We start from the raw sequence: 15,094 nt of genomic DNA, 5'->3' as shown, positions 1-15,094 counted from the left end.
TGATTGAAAACATTGTAGGCGAATAGTTAGAACACAGCTGAAAAAATATTAACTTCAGGTATTAGTATCCGAATCCCTACTGAAAATTGCATCGAATTGAAATCCAAATTTATACTTTTTCCTGAAGAACTGAGCCCATGTGAACTTTTTCGGATGTAGCTGAAATGTAAAAGATATTTTTGAGTTCACTATTGCTCTCTGATGTTTTTTTTCATCTAACCATCCCATCACCACTACGCTCATCCAACTAACCTTTCTTCTTTGTTTTTTCACATCCGTAGTAACCAAGAGCGATGAGAATAACCACCACGAAAATCAATGCAAGGAGTACGGCTGCCATTCGACCTTTGGTGGTAGTTGAAGGCTGAATCTTTGGAGTTGCCGGGGTTTCCAGAGGTGAAGTGGTTTCAGGAGTTTCCACGAAGAGATTGAGTTCTTGAAGAAGATCCACTTCCTCGTCAGACTCGATTGGTGGCATTTCGAATAGTTCTGAAAAAGATTTTTACTTTGAGTTTTAAATCCTCGGCAATGGTTACCTGGAGTCTCTGGAGTCTCTGTCTCAAGAATCTCGGTTCGCACAGTTGTGTTGTTCAGTAGTGAAATGATCGGGTCTTCATCCAACGAAACAATCGATGTGTTCTTCTGTCCGACTCCCGCGTTAAACGTGGTTTCATTCGAAATATTATGCACCTTCATACGAAATAATCCAGATCTATTATATATATCTCTCTGCCACTGAAATGGTAACAGTGAGTGTCGTTCTCTCCTTAAATTATTTTAACTCTCTCTCTCTCTCTCTCTAACTTATCGAAACTCAAAAAAGAAAATTTTAAGATTGCGGAAATTAAGCTCATAGTTTTGAGGATCAATGTGGTGATCCGGAAATTCAGTTTGCGATATTTGGATACTAAAAAAGTCTTTCTAATTCATTTTAATCTTAGAACCAACGTTTGACCTTTGATAGTGCTAAAATTTTCTAGATAAACTAAACTTTCAACATTCCGAAATTACCAGTTTTCAGCAGGCCGATGCTAAACGTCTTTTTTCCAAAAAATTCCGTTGTAGACCGTCCGAATGCAAAACAAACTGACCACAAACTGAATATTAATATTCTAATAATCTGTGTTTTCAGAATGTCAGTACCAGGGCTGCAATCTGGTTAGGACTTTTCCATAGTGTCAAAAATGGTTCGACTGGTTCTCTAATCGATATCGTGACCCTTAAGACTAAACTAACCAAAAAGGAAATAACAACTTTGATTGCAACCGGAATCGAACCCCTTACCCTCAGAATTTCACTAGGGGTGTCACTAAAATTTTGTCCCTAACCCTGATCTCATAAAATCTAGAATCACCCACTTACCAACAAATAGTAGTCTTGCGCCTCTCCTTCTTGGGGAGATGCATACCATGTTCCATTTGCGGTCGTTATAAATTTGGGCAGCTTGTAGCAGTTTCTTTGTTCAAAGAATCCTCCCGTGATCTGGAGAGTTTCCCCGACACCGACATTCCATAGAGTTTTAATACTGTTTGGGTCGAAATGACCACATATATAATATGATGAGACGAAGATTGGCAGCGAGAGAAGCAAAATAACCACCTTCATCCTGCTGAAAATAAAAATGATAAAATAATAAAGATGAAAATTGCATGTACAAGAAAGGCAATGAAATGCAAGTTGAAAATGAATAAATTGAGGATAATTTGGTGGGTGGAGCCAATACAGAGTAGAACTAGTTTAGGGAGGAGAAAGTGCAGATGCTCGGCACCTGTTGCCATCGAGAGACTGTAGAGAAGAGGTACGAGACATCACAGAGAACGTATGCCTTGCTTTTGATCTACAACAATAAAATGGGCAGGAATAGAAAACAGAGAAACTTTCAAGTGAGCGAATTGGAAGAAGAATAACTAACGAGTCAGACGAAAAATTGCTAATCCAGCTGTTCGCAAATTTGTAAAGTTTCTTGATTGATGAACCGGAAAGCATAACAGTTGATCATTTTCCATTTTCATCATACTCGCTTGACCGAACAAATTCGGATGAACTTTAGTACACATTGATTTATCGTACGATGTGGAAAACTATAATATAGTTGGAAGTAGCATGGTACCCCCCAGAGTTGCGCGGCTGTGATTTTCTCTAAAACGGAAGTCGGAAGCAAAATTTTGAAAACGGAAGTAGGAAGTCGGAGGTCGGAAGTAGATTTTTTTCACAAAGATCCAAAACTCCTAAAGAAAAGGTTATAAAATTCGTAAAAATTAGTGAAAAAAATTAGTAAAAATTATTTTCTGTCTTTTTAGACCATATTTCCTTGTATTTCTGCAAAGTTTACTTTTCCTAAATTCCACCGTTATAAAATGATGGAAGTCGGAAGCCGGAAGTCGGAAGTGAAAAAACAGACCGGAAGTAGGAAGTCGGAATTCCGCGCAACACTGGTACCCCATAACCCTGTTGCCAACACAAAAATACGCAGCGACACTCCGCCAAAGCCCCCTCGTCGATTTACGTGGAAAGATGTTAATTAAAAGAAAATGCCTTCGGAAATGGTTTCCTCAGTCATAAGCCAAAATAGACTTCACCTGCATTTAGTACATTTAATTTTGAAACCTCGGATGTCACCGCCGCACAGAAGTTACACACAGAAGCTTTTTAGGAGTATAATGAATGAAAGAACACTACTCAAAACGTAATGGTGATTTGTCAATAAGGAACTTCATCGTAGCTCTGTGATTTACAAAAAAGTAATAAAGTCAAGAATGAGAAATTGTTAAAACATGGTCCATGATCAGAGGAGGGAGGCGGTATCGCCGCCGATCAGTCAACATTTAAAATTCAATTGTTTGAACCATTAGTGAAGCCCCGCAGGCGCTGAAAAACTGAGAAGTGTGGTGTAGGGAAGGAGATTGAACAGCAGTAAGCTGCGTCAACCGACTAGTTCATACATTTCAAAATTCTCAAATTTCCTTCCAGATTTGTAAAATGTAATGCGTTCGACTCATCGACCGGAAAACGGAGCAGCTTGCTCACATTTGTCATTGAAGAGTAAGAAACGAATTGAATTCCAGCTGTTCTGTCCAACTATTTACAAAATGATGAGAAATAAGCAAATGTACTATTTTCCAGTTCAATAAGTTTTTCTTTGAACACACGGGTCCGTCCGTTTGTGGAAGGTTGCAGTATTTCTAGCTGACCGATCGCGTTAGAGACGTTTGCTTGATAAACTAAGGCCCCTTCATGCCAGCGTGCTGGATAGGAGGAACCATTTTTGCAGATACGTAGTGTCTCTGGTTCATCTGGATATCGTAATGCACATCACGTTTCAGCACTCTCTGCTTTGAAGTATCTGGTGATCCCTGTTTGAATCTTTCGGAAAATGATGAGTTGTCATTCCAAATAATTTTACTGATATACTTCGCAGATACTTGTTTCAGTGGTTTTAAGTCGCAATCCAAATAGAGTTCGACACCCACTGCGGTCTTAATTAGTTTAATCGTCCTCCATTTGGTGTTAAACAGCAACTGCTATCTTTCAACAAGTTATGGAGTCTATGATCGCGAGATTGTGAGGTAATGTAGCTGATTCATTATTTCAAAGAAACTACAATCTGATTGATGAAAAACATTTGGTCTGATAACTGCCGTCACCAAACACCCCCGCTGCATCCATGAGCGTCACTTTACTCTCCGAACGGATTACAAACCGCTGATATCCATTTTCGGAGAAAAGAAAGGAATTCCAATTTTCAATGCAATAGGTTACAAGGATGGGCTACTATTCTGCTCAACTAGAATTTCTCCCTTGAGTACACCAACGACTTTGTCATAGCCAAGCAAAGCCAGCATAAAAAAATCAAGAATCAAGGGATTGCTCATGTAAAAGTTGATGTAATTCCCAACTTCATTTCTACCCCATAACAGTCGAAACGGTCATCGCCTCATCACAAAAGGATTCAAGCATTTCCCAAGTTTTATCAGATCCAACTGGCCAAAACAAGTGAACAAAGACTCAGAGCTTGGCAAATTTGCTCCAACCACCCGCAATGTGACCCTGGAGTTCCTGTTCAACAATCAGAATGGTGACAAGGAAAAGATTTACCAGGAGCATGATATGGTTTATGTTAGAGAGTACCGTAATCTAAAAAGCCCTACCTGGGTAACAGGCATCATCACACGACGAGTCGGACACACTCTATACAAAGTGCTAATCAACGACCCCGCTAAACGTAACGAAAAGTTTATTCAGCTGTTCGGAACAGAAAAGGGTCAATAAAAAATGAGTTCTTCGAACTGGAAAATAGAACAAATAGAGCTCATTTTCATTTTCTACTCAAGAAAGAGAAATGAGAGCAAGCTGTTCTATTTTCCGGTCAATGAACTGAATTCGTGAACATTCACATAATATGGAGCATCTGGTAACCTCGAAAATTGTCCATTTTTATCATACTTGCTCATTCGTACTCCGTTACATAAACTTACCATTGAATTTCTCAAAACTACACTATCGGAAATGCCAGATTTTTGAGCAGACCACGTTTCCGAGATATTCCTAGGGGAAAGTCGTACTAAATAATTATCAACTACAGTAAGAAAGCCTTGCTTTTGATCTACAGCAAAATTCTAAATATCTTTTTATAACATTAAAGACAAAAACTCCACCAAAGATATGCAGCCAGACTTCTCACGGGCCGGGCCGGGCCGGGCCAAAATCAGAAAAAACCTCGGCCCGGCCGGGCCCGTCTCGGCCCGTTTTGAAACATTTTGTGTTTTTGAATTTTTTTTTACCGGGCCAAGAGAATTTTCGGCCCGTCCCGGCCCGGCCCGGTCAAGGAAAATCTCGGCCCGGCCCGATTTTTGACAAGTCTGTATGCAGCCAATCAGGACTCTCACTACTAAAGCACTGGTCATACACATTGCGACATTTGTGATTTTTCGTTAAGAATCTGGTGTACTTTTGAGAAGGAGCCACCTTGTCAGTGACTGTGTCTTGAGCTCAAAAACAAAATTATTCCGGCCGCAATTTCTGACAGCCTTGCATTATGGTGAATCGAACCGAATCCAACTGTTCCAAATTATTCAGATGTTGTCGAATGGATGGGAGAAAATTTAAAAAAAAAACGTCAAGAATATGTATTTTCAGCGAAGTACGGATTTTCGATTCATATCAGTTGCATATAATTGAAAGGATTTGAAATCGTGTGAAAAGTCAAACACTTGTTTGTTCTTGGGTTACTGTATCAACTAATATATGAAATGTTCAAATTTTGATCAAAAAAGATTTCTTTTGTCAGATCTCCTCACGTCGAAAAAGTGGATTCAGCGGGAATGAAGTAAACGTGTGTTTCAAACGACTGAATAATTTTCAGTCATTTTTTGATGAACAATGTTTTCTTCCTTTAAACGTCTTCTGACGGAGACTATCCATTTGTCGGAGTTGAAATTCTTTGTCAAAAAAATTTCATCACACTTTCACATTTCGCCCCTATCAAAAGAAACTATTCTTTCTCGTTTATGTCCATCTACGAGCGCTTCAAAACTGGCAGGTGGTAACAACATCATACATCGATGACATTTCCTCACTGCACAAGTCCAGATGTTCACTTTTTTACTCCAGTTTTTGGTATACTTTTTAATTTATTTTCTGTTGTTCTCTAGCAGATTTTTGAAAGCTCCAGGTGCAAACATCTGCCATTTTGGTAGATGGCACCGAATCCTCCGTGGGGAAATACATTAACTATTGAGGGGTCCTAGAGTGAAATGAAGAATGAGAATGTTTTTCATAAGTGATATATTATTAAATAACATTATGAAACAGAATGGAGTTAGTGAATACTCAATGAACTATGTTTTACAGTATGATCGGTCGACTGTGAAGATTCTGTCAAATTGATAAAACTTTTATGACTCATCTATTTTCTGAATTAAGTGTTTTTGGCCTTCTTCCAGTTTCGATGTCCTTTAAAAAGATAAGCGTCCCTTTCTTCACATTTTCTTTCTGTTCACCCGAAATATGCAAAAAACTGTGATGTCACGACGTTTCAAGCCTCATTATTTGTCATTAAAAGGTTGAACTATGCTGAAAAGAATACACGAAGTTTTTCAGGCTGTACTCGAAGAGACTGGTGGCGGTTGTCCGGGCAAAATTTTAAATATCTTTTTATAACATTACAGACGAAAACTCCACGAAAGATATGCAGCCAGACTTGTCACGGGCCGGGCCGGGCCAGGCCGGGCCAAATCAAGAAAAATCTCGGCCCGACCCGCTCGGCCCGTTTTGAAACATTTTTTCAAAACATTTTGTGTTTTTGAACTTTTTTTTGGAAGTTTTTGGAAATTTTTTGAAATTTTTTGAAAAAAATATAGTTTTCGAATAAACATTTAAAATTGAATCAAAATGTGAATAAGTATGATGATTTAAGCATTTTTACTCTTTTTTTTTTCGAAAAATTTCAAAAAAGAATTGGTAAAAATGGGTACCCATTTTTGAATCCGGGCCAAGAGAATTTTCGGCCCGGTCAAGGAAAATCCCGGTCCGGCCCGATTTTTGACAAGTCTGTATGCCGCCAATCAGGACTCTCACTACTAAAGCACTGGTCATACACATTGCGACATTTGTGATTTTTCGTTAAGAATCTGGTGTACTTTTGAGAAGGAGCCACGTTGTCAGTGACTGTGTCTTGAGCTCAAAATTAAATCAATGTTGTAGATCAAAAGCAAGGCTTTCTTACTGTAGTTGATAATTTTTCCGTACGACTTCCCCTAGGAATATCTCGGAAACGTGGTCTGCTCAAAAATCTGGCATTTCCGATAGTGTAGTTTTGAGAAATTCAATGGTAAGTTTATGTAACGGAGTACGAATGAGCAAGTATGATAAAAATGGACAATTTTCGAGGTTACCAGATGCTCCATATTATGTGAATGTTCACGAATTCAGTTCATTGACCGGAAAATAGAACAGCTTGCTCTCATTTCTCTTTCTTGAGTAGAAAATGAAAATGAGCTCTATTTGTTCTATTTTCCAGTTCGAAGAACTCATTTTTTATTGACCCTTTTCTGTTCCGAACAGCTGAATAAACTTTTCGTCACGTTTAGCGGGGTCGTTGATTAGCACTTTGTATAGAGTGTGTCCGCCTCGTCGTGTGATGATGCCTGTTACCCAGTTAGGGCTTTTAAGATTACGGTAATCTCTAACATAAACCATATCATGCTCCTGGTAAATTTTCTTCTTGTCACCACTCTGATTGTTGAATAGGAACTCCAGGGTCTCATTGCGGGTGGTTGGAGCAAATTTGCCAAGCTCTGACTTTCGAAAATATTCGAAACATTTCGAAAATGTCTCTTGGCACAGTGCCAACAAGTGCAAAAACGAAACGTCGTGTACTTATTTGCCACCCTGTATTAAAGATTTTTGTGATGACTGGATGGTCGCTGTTCGTTACGTTTTTTCTAGAAGAGTGTTCATCCGTTGGCAAAAATATGAGAAAAACGACAGAAAATGATCAAAAAAACAACGTTGTGTTCAATTTTTTACCGGAAAACCGGTTTTCCAAAAACTCATCAACATTTTTGAGCTGTGTATGTTATGAGCTTTTGAAAAAGCACCCACAAGATTATTTTCTAAAACATTTTTCTAAAATGGCCAGATTTTTTTTATTTGCTCACTTTTGACGTTTTTTTCAAAAATTGAACCAATTTTTACCGATTCTGTTAACTTTCCCCCCCCCCCCCCCCCAAGCTGGATTTCTGTTCAGAAGCGGATAAAAACTAAATTATGTTAAAAACGTGTATTACTATAGTGTCATAGTGAACTCTGGTCACTTTTTGTTCGAGCACTCGCTAGATATTTACAGTCAGTGAAAGCAAAGATACCAAAAATGCTATACGGATTTAGGTCTCTTTTAACAGTCGGATGATTACTGTACATTTTCCGATAATGTTCATTATTTGCAGGTGAATGTGTGAGCATTCTATTCTTTTTTCATAACACCCCTTTAATTGATCATTTTTCCATTTTCTTCTTATTCAAAGAGGCTCTGAAAATAGCAGGTGTTCACCCAACAAAAAAATACATCGACAATATTTGCTTTCTGAGTGCAGCTGTTCTCTAGTTTTTCCATCATTTTTATGAAATTTGTAAGGTTTTTCTATCAGAACTCATTCAACGCTTCCGACGCAAACATCTGCCATTATGCAACGCTGTCGCACAGCCGGCCGCGGCTCTTTTCATAATGTTGAAATACGTGGTTGTTTTTGAAAAGATTTTTTGGGTTTTTCAATTTTGTTCCCAATCTGACATCTAGGGTTCTCCCACTGACTTTTTGGTAACAATCTGAGAACCAGGGTTCGACCCCCACTGGTGCCAAAACTTTTTTGTTTTTTGTTTTTGACTTATTGGTGCCAATCTGATATTCAGGGTTCGGTTCCAATTGGTGTCAAAACCAATATTACAGTTTTTATCATCTATTAGCCTTGAGAGTCGAATTTCGGATTATTATATCTTCGATATTTTTGATACAATTTTCGAAGAATCTTTCGAAGGATGTTTCGAAATTGAATCTCGCAGAAAAGTAAGGACTTTAGCATCCAGAAGTCAAAAACAAAAAAAAAAGTTTTGGCACCAGTGGGGGTTGAACCCTGGTGGTCAGATTGCTACCAAAAATCAGAAGTATATCAAGTCATGTTTTCAGTTTATATTTTAGAAAGCCGAGGCCGCGGCTTCACCTGCAAATAATGTACATTATCGGAAAATGTACAGTAATCATTCGACTGTTAAAAGAGACCTAAATCCGTATAGCATTTTTGATATCTTTGCTTTCACTGACTGTAAATATCTAGCGAGTGCTCGAACAAAAAAGTTGTCTACTACAAAATTAGAGATCTACTCCTGATTAGTATAATAAAACAGAGTTCTTATTGTGAGACAGTCAGTAGGGTCGTGAGACGTTTCTGAACTTTTCTTTTCAAACTAAAATCCATCAGTGCTAATTCCAACGTGTACACGTCCCAACATTGAAGCAACTAACAAAGGAGAGATATAAGAAAGCTGGAATTTGGAAAGTTTTTAAAAAGTGTTGTGAACATGAAAAAAGCTATATAATTCTGTTCAGCTCCCCAAAAAAAAAGTGTTTTCATCAAATTTTGAAGGTTTTATGGGTTTTAACAGAAAAAGTTAATTTATTAAAAATTGAATGTTTTTCTGAGTCTGTATCGCTGCGAATTGAAGTAATATGTGCAAAATTACATGCTCGCGAAGAGGATATTATTTCCCTACCATTTTGCAAGGTTTTTTTATTCCCTGGGTTTGTTGACCTTTTAATTTATAATGTTTATTATGAAATTATATTGAAAACGTGAACCTTTAAATAGTTTATTTGTGAACTTTTATTATCATGATTAGCAATGCTGCCGTTTCTGATGAATACAACGAGGAAAATAAAAAAAGAGAAATTCAAGTGCGGAAAGGGCAAGACTGCCATTTCTGGGGAAAGAAGTTATGAATAATTTAAACGAAAACAATTAAGTGTCAGCAAACGCTCGGGAGATCAAGTAACTAAAATGATACGGATCATCTTTGCATTATCTGGTGGGCGCAATCGTAAGGCTCTCGGTAACTCTTCTGGTGAAATATTTTTGGAGTTTTTGTTGCTGATTTGCGGTCTTGACAACAATTGTAGCATCTGGCGGAATGAGTAGCTTTGCGAGCTCTGAAATTGTTCTTGAAGTGAACTGTTCATTATTCAGTCTGCTAACCTTCTGAAATTAGTCCTCCGAAGTCTATGTAGTAGGTTTTGTGTTCTTGGGATAGTCCGAACAGTTGATCAGTGGTATAAATGATTCGGTTGGTTATCCCACAGCGAGATAAAAATGTGGTTTTTGCTCTTCCCTGAAGTATTTCTCCATCCACTTTTATTATTATCTCGAGAGACACATAGTTATTCAGCTCTGAAACTTGCGTAGTAAATGATAAAATTGTGGATCTTACTTACTTCCGTTGCAGTCTTCGATTCCCATTTGATCTGGTAGCAATAGAATGTGATCCGAATTCGAAAGTAATGATCCCACTGATAATATAAAAATCGATTCCTTGATTTTTGTCGCTTGAAGTGCAAACTCATGATTGGCTGTCAATAGAATGTCAAATTCAGTATCGGAGATATTAGATACAATGAAGTTCGTTTTTGAGCAAGGCGGAGAAGTCTTTTTCTTATTGAGAAAGACATGGAACTTGTCAGTAACCGCTGACAATGGTGTCGCTCTATTGATGCATCGTAGATCTGAGCTTCTGGAAGAATCGTAGTTTGTACTATCTAGAGCATTTTGTTATACCTGGCGAAATTGAGGAATTCCAGATCATCTTCATAAATTATAGATAATTCTTGAGCCACGTCTTCAGGAACGTTTTTCTCTTCCAGCAGAAACTTGACATCTGGCCTTAGTTTAGAAATTGCCTAAATTTGGAGTTTGAAAACAACCTGAAGGAGAATAACTCACATTTTTCAGTTCTACGTCTGTGGTTACGGCTTCTAGAGCAGAGTTGGTTGATTTTGGGTTTTTCCGATATTTCCTCCCAATATCTCGTAGAGAGTATCCATTAAACTTTAGCCCATCAGAACTGAGCTTCATCAGTGTCTCCATCAAACGCTCATGTGGATAAATGTCGAGGAGGTGTCGAAGTTTCATCTAATCACAAAATGAAAGTTAAAAATAGACGGAACTATGTACCTTGGACTGAAATAACTTTCCGAAGACTCTATTTTTTTCGATAGCAGTCCATGTTTTTAGCATTGAGTTGGAAATATTCAGATATGATAGTAGGTCTTTGATTATATTCTTCTGAAACGTTCTTGCTCCTTTTATTGACTGATTCACAACATTACCATAACAATGAGTTCGTGATCGGCATCAACATTTGAACCGAAATAACTATTGAGCCGGAATTTCAAAAAGTCTTCAGAATCAATCTCGGAAACCCAAATCTGAAACTTCCTGTTTCTCTTTTTATAAAGGTTTAAATTTCTAATACCTTGTTTCTAGACATTGCTTTATATGCAGACACTCTTCTGTTACCCGAAACAACTTGAAGATTTTCGTTTCTGATGTAGTTTTTATTGGCCAGATTAATAGACACAAGACTAACTGTTTCACAACTATGATGGGATCTGGGTGGGGTAGCTCCGAATGTTTAGCCAAATGATTCTTCATCTTCCTTACGGTACTGTCAGAGGTAGCAAAATTTCTCGACAACGTGATTTGATCAGCAGAAACCATGACTTCTTTCTGGTTCACTGTCAATCCGTTCAACAGTTCGTCCACTTTTTGCATGTACCGAAGTATCTCGATTTCTCTAACTTTTCTAGAGTCGAGTGCAGAAATTGGGATCGGCTTCTGGAAAAACTTATATAAATGTTCTCATCTCTGTTTCTACATACGACTGGGACGATCTTTCCAGGGTTTTCAGTCGGTTCGTAGATTTCATTAAGACAATCTTTCTCAAATCCAATAGGCATGTTTTGAACAGAAGTGTTTGTACTGGAATTGGCTCCATCTATATCGTCTGATCCTAAGTTTTTTTCGAAGTTCTGTGCAACTCGATCGACTGATAAATATTCTTCAATTGTGAATACTCCGAGTTCTCCAGAGTTGGAATAATCACTGTATGTGATTGCTGATTCTTCATAATATTTTTTTGTTGTTCTTTTGTTCTGAATGTTCATCTGCACATCTTGCACTTTTCCTTTGTGAAAAATGTCTTTGAAAAACTGAGCATCTTGAATTCCATCTCCAAATCTATCAGGATCGAACAATAGTGATTTATTCCCAATGAAAATCTGTTAAAATTTCACAATTACCTCATGCCAGTTTCCAGTTATTACCGCAATTTTATTTTCAAAAACCGCAATAGCTTTCACTGGGATTTCCAAAAGATTCTGATCCAAAACGAAATTGGTCAGATAAAGATTTCGGTCTTCTAAATCAAGGAAAATGTTAGAAATAGGTTCACTTCGAGGGACCTTTATCTGAAAAGTAGTGTGAAAAATGATATAATTTCTGGGTGGAAACGAACTTGCTCGTAGTTTTTAAGCCTTATTTTCTCCCGATCGTTCAAAAATACCAGCTTTGCATTTCGAAAGCAAGATGAAAGATACTCCGGTGCCTCTTGACGGCATACCACAACGACATCACCTAGTACCAGTTCGGACAACATTCGAAGAACACTACAATTCGCAATAAAGTGTTTTTGATGATTGTGCTTCACACGTGGTTCACATGAGAAAACACGACAACAACTTTTTCCCGAGGTTGCCACGCTATAAAGCGATCGACAAGGTTAACACAGAGCATTTCTATTTTTACGCGGAGTCAATTTCGGTTTTTGGAGATCACTATCAATGGAGACAGAGATTGTACGGGACTGATGGTTCAAAAGCAGGTTTTATATTTCAGTCATTCGATAGGCTGGAAGCAGCAGAGAAGGAATTCCTGAATTTGTGCATGCCTTCACATTCTTATCCTTCACAAGACATCTTAGGAACTGAGTGTTGCCCGAAGAAATGTGTATTCTTTGTTAGAAGGTTGCTGAAACAAATAATCATCTTGACTTTATTACAGTTTTGTAGGGTTGACATCTTGTGCTCTCGTTTTCATTATTTACAATTTTTCAATTCAATGGGAACCGAAGGAAAGCGGAAAGCTCGTCAACTATTCATCTCCACTCTTGTACGAGTGTCCAATGACTCATTACAGTTTGCTCCCTGCAATATGGAGGTTTCTATATGTGGAGAACTTCTCAGTTGAATCTTTGGGTTCTCTCTGAATGTGTTAGTTCAAAGTCTTACAATTCGAAATTTCAACTTTTACCCATGTTAAGATTGTTGAATGCATTGGAGACCCCGTATGTAGACGTGACTTCTCGTCCGTGGTATCAAAAATCCATTGAAAAAATGTCATCCGCAATTTGTAATCTTTCAAAAGTGGTGCAATTCAACTCTCTGAACCAGTTGATGCTTCCTCCTAAATTTTCAATGAGGTTTTCTAATGATTATTTTCTCACTACAGAATTGATTTTCAGAAACACCAATAAAGAATCATTAGAAGTCCCTATCTCAATATTGAGAAAAAAGATGAATTTAAAACTGCGTGAAAGAAAATCAGATTCTCTTACGCGATGCGTAAGCTGCACCACAATTCCGGAGATGATTGCAACGGCAAAGAACAAACAGGAAAAGATGGATGCTGAAAACACTCTCAAAATGCATCATGTGCTCGTCAGGTAAAAATGAAACATTATGGTTAAGACACCTTCCATTTTCAGTCAACAGAGGGTAATTGTGCAATGCTTGACAAAACTCTCTCGGGATTCCGATACGGATGTTTCTGTTCTTTTAGCAGATGCTATGGCGAACCGTTACACCAAATTTCCAATGTTGGCAAGCAGACCTAAAAGCATAAGTGACTTAGATAGAGTTCCCCTCACATTGACAACGGTTCAGTTGGCTGAGAACACAGGTAAACAACAATAATTTACTGAAACATTCTGAATTTCAGGCGTGCACCAGTTCAAAAACGTCGAATATTTTATGATGCAAGGCTCTTATCATCATGATTCAAATTATAATGTCTCTGTATTGCTTAATGGTATTTCTAAGTTCAGATCGATTTCTTCCATTTTGTATATAATACTGGACAGTTCACGAAACAACAAATCGTTCATGTTTCTTGGAGGATTGGGATTCGCATTGACAAAACTGAAACACATCAAGGAGGTCTGTCGAAATCCACGAATGTGTAATGAATTTTCATATACAGATCTGTTTGGTGTATCCAAGTGTGGGCCACACTCATATGAGTGTGGACGCACATTTTGGAACAATATCAAAATCAACTAGTGGAGCAGATATTAAAGATCCAATCGGTAACATTTCTTGATCAATTTCGCATATATCCACGACTTCAGAATTTGGTAAATTCCTTCTCGAAAAAATTGATTCTGTTGGAGAAGTCGTGCCCGATTCTACAATTTTTGATTTCACTGAAATCACTAAATTGATGCACAAACCTCCAAATCTTTGCTCGAACGGATTCATAACTATAGGTCGAACATCAACAGGTAGGCAGATTGTTGAATAAAATTTTTAGTTTCACAATTCTAGGAAAAATTACTTGTGCATCATCGTTGACCATGAACGCTGGCGAGTTGATTGGAGCCGAAAGGAAGAGTGTCTCTTTCGATTTATTCAAGGTGACGCTCCTGCCAGTGCGTCATTATATCTGATTCATCATTTCAGGATGAGTTTTATGCTTCCGACTTCAATCCTCTGATCACAAAACCGGACTATTCAGAAATAGAAGGAAAAATTAAGAAATTGGTAAAGCTCTCAGGTGGAATCATGACTGCACAGAATGAAAGAAACTTCCGATTTTTTTTTGATCAATATGGACACCAATGTAGGTTTAAAAACCCATCCTCATACCCACGTGTTTCAATTATTCAGCATTCCGAGAACTAATTTGTCGGATTAACAGCGTTTCTCCTAAAGTTCCATCCTTGAGCATGTCAGACGGAGGAGAGATGCATATGTCTATTATTGAATTTCTCAAGAAAAGCGGCATATCTCCGGGTCACATTCCGAAGAAACCAGTTCATAAAGAGTAGACGAGGACGGATTATTCTTCACTCATTTCTGGCATACGTGCTTCTCCTGTTTCATTCATAGTTCACGTGATTTTTATTGTATTTTCTTTTTTTTTCTCACATTCCCCAAAACTGGCAATCCTGCCTGTTCCGTTGTACAACAAAAAATTTGTATTTTCTTTTTTTTTCTCACATTCCCCAAAACTGGCAATCCTGCCTGTTCCGTTGTACAACAAAAAATATGTTTTTTTTTAATTTAAATAAATGAACGATTGAAAAAAAGAAGAATGTGTAACATAAAAAAATCAAACTTAAAAAATAATCTCACGATAGGCGCAATTTTCTCGTTTTTTAGTTTTTTCTTGATTTTTAACGCTAACAGACCAGGATTCTCCCAGTTTTGCTTGAAAATTTCATTTTGAGGAATTTCCTGGGCTCCTACATAAAAATTACGAATTTTCTAAAA

General features: G+C 37.7%; 4 protein-coding genes across 4 annotated transcripts; 2 read left to right on the top strand and 2 right to left on the bottom strand.

Annotated features, from left to right (window-relative positions):
• Nucleotides 1-109: 109 nt before the first annotated feature.
• Nucleotides 110-1,605, bottom strand: GCK72_022884 (uncharacterized protein; the record flags this gene model as incomplete). Its single annotated transcript, XM_053735111.1, has 4 exons — nt 110-159; nt 253-489; nt 537-690; nt 1,363-1,605. The coding sequence occupies 4 exons, from the start codon at nt 1,603-1,605 to the stop codon at nt 110-112; spliced, it is 684 nt and encodes a 227-aa protein (XP_053578677.1).
• Nucleotides 1,606-9,572: 7,967 nt separating this feature from the next.
• GCK72_022883 (uncharacterized protein) lies at nt 9,573-12,201 on the bottom strand (the record flags this gene model as incomplete). The annotated part of the gene is made up of 12 exons (XM_053735110.1): nt 9,573-9,700; nt 9,747-9,938; nt 9,983-10,278; nt 10,323-10,444; nt 10,488-10,676; nt 10,719-10,829; nt 10,874-10,972; nt 11,020-11,089; nt 11,134-11,381; nt 11,426-11,824; nt 11,870-12,013; nt 12,061-12,201. The coding sequence occupies 12 exons, from the start codon at nt 12,199-12,201 to the stop codon at nt 9,573-9,575; spliced, it is 2,139 nt and encodes a 712-aa protein (XP_053578676.1).
• A 988-nt stretch (nt 12,202-13,189) lies between these two features.
• GCK72_022882 (uncharacterized protein) lies at nt 13,190-13,516 on the top strand (the record flags this gene model as incomplete). The annotated part of the gene is made up of 2 exons (XM_053735109.1): nt 13,190-13,266; nt 13,309-13,516. The coding sequence occupies 2 exons, from the start codon at nt 13,190-13,192 to the stop codon at nt 13,514-13,516; spliced, it is 285 nt and encodes a 94-aa protein (XP_053578675.1).
• A 189-nt stretch (nt 13,517-13,705) lies between these two features.
• GCK72_022881 (uncharacterized protein) lies at nt 13,706-14,649 on the top strand (the record flags this gene model as incomplete). The annotated part of the gene is made up of 6 exons (XM_053735108.1): nt 13,706-13,759; nt 13,803-13,908; nt 13,951-14,103; nt 14,147-14,235; nt 14,282-14,441; nt 14,489-14,649. 6 exons carry the CDS (start codon nt 13,706-13,708, stop codon nt 14,647-14,649), a joined length of 723 nt encoding a protein of 240 aa, XP_053578674.1.
• Between the last annotated feature and the right edge of the window lie 445 nt (nt 14,650-15,094).

Source organism: Caenorhabditis remanei, chromosome X (assembly GCF_010183535.1).
Source record: "Caenorhabditis remanei strain PX506 chromosome X, whole genome shotgun sequence".
Lineage (NCBI taxonomy): Eukaryota > Metazoa > Nematoda > Chromadorea > Rhabditida > Rhabditidae > Caenorhabditis > Caenorhabditis remanei.
This window is presented reverse-complemented; position numbering and strand designations above follow the sequence as displayed.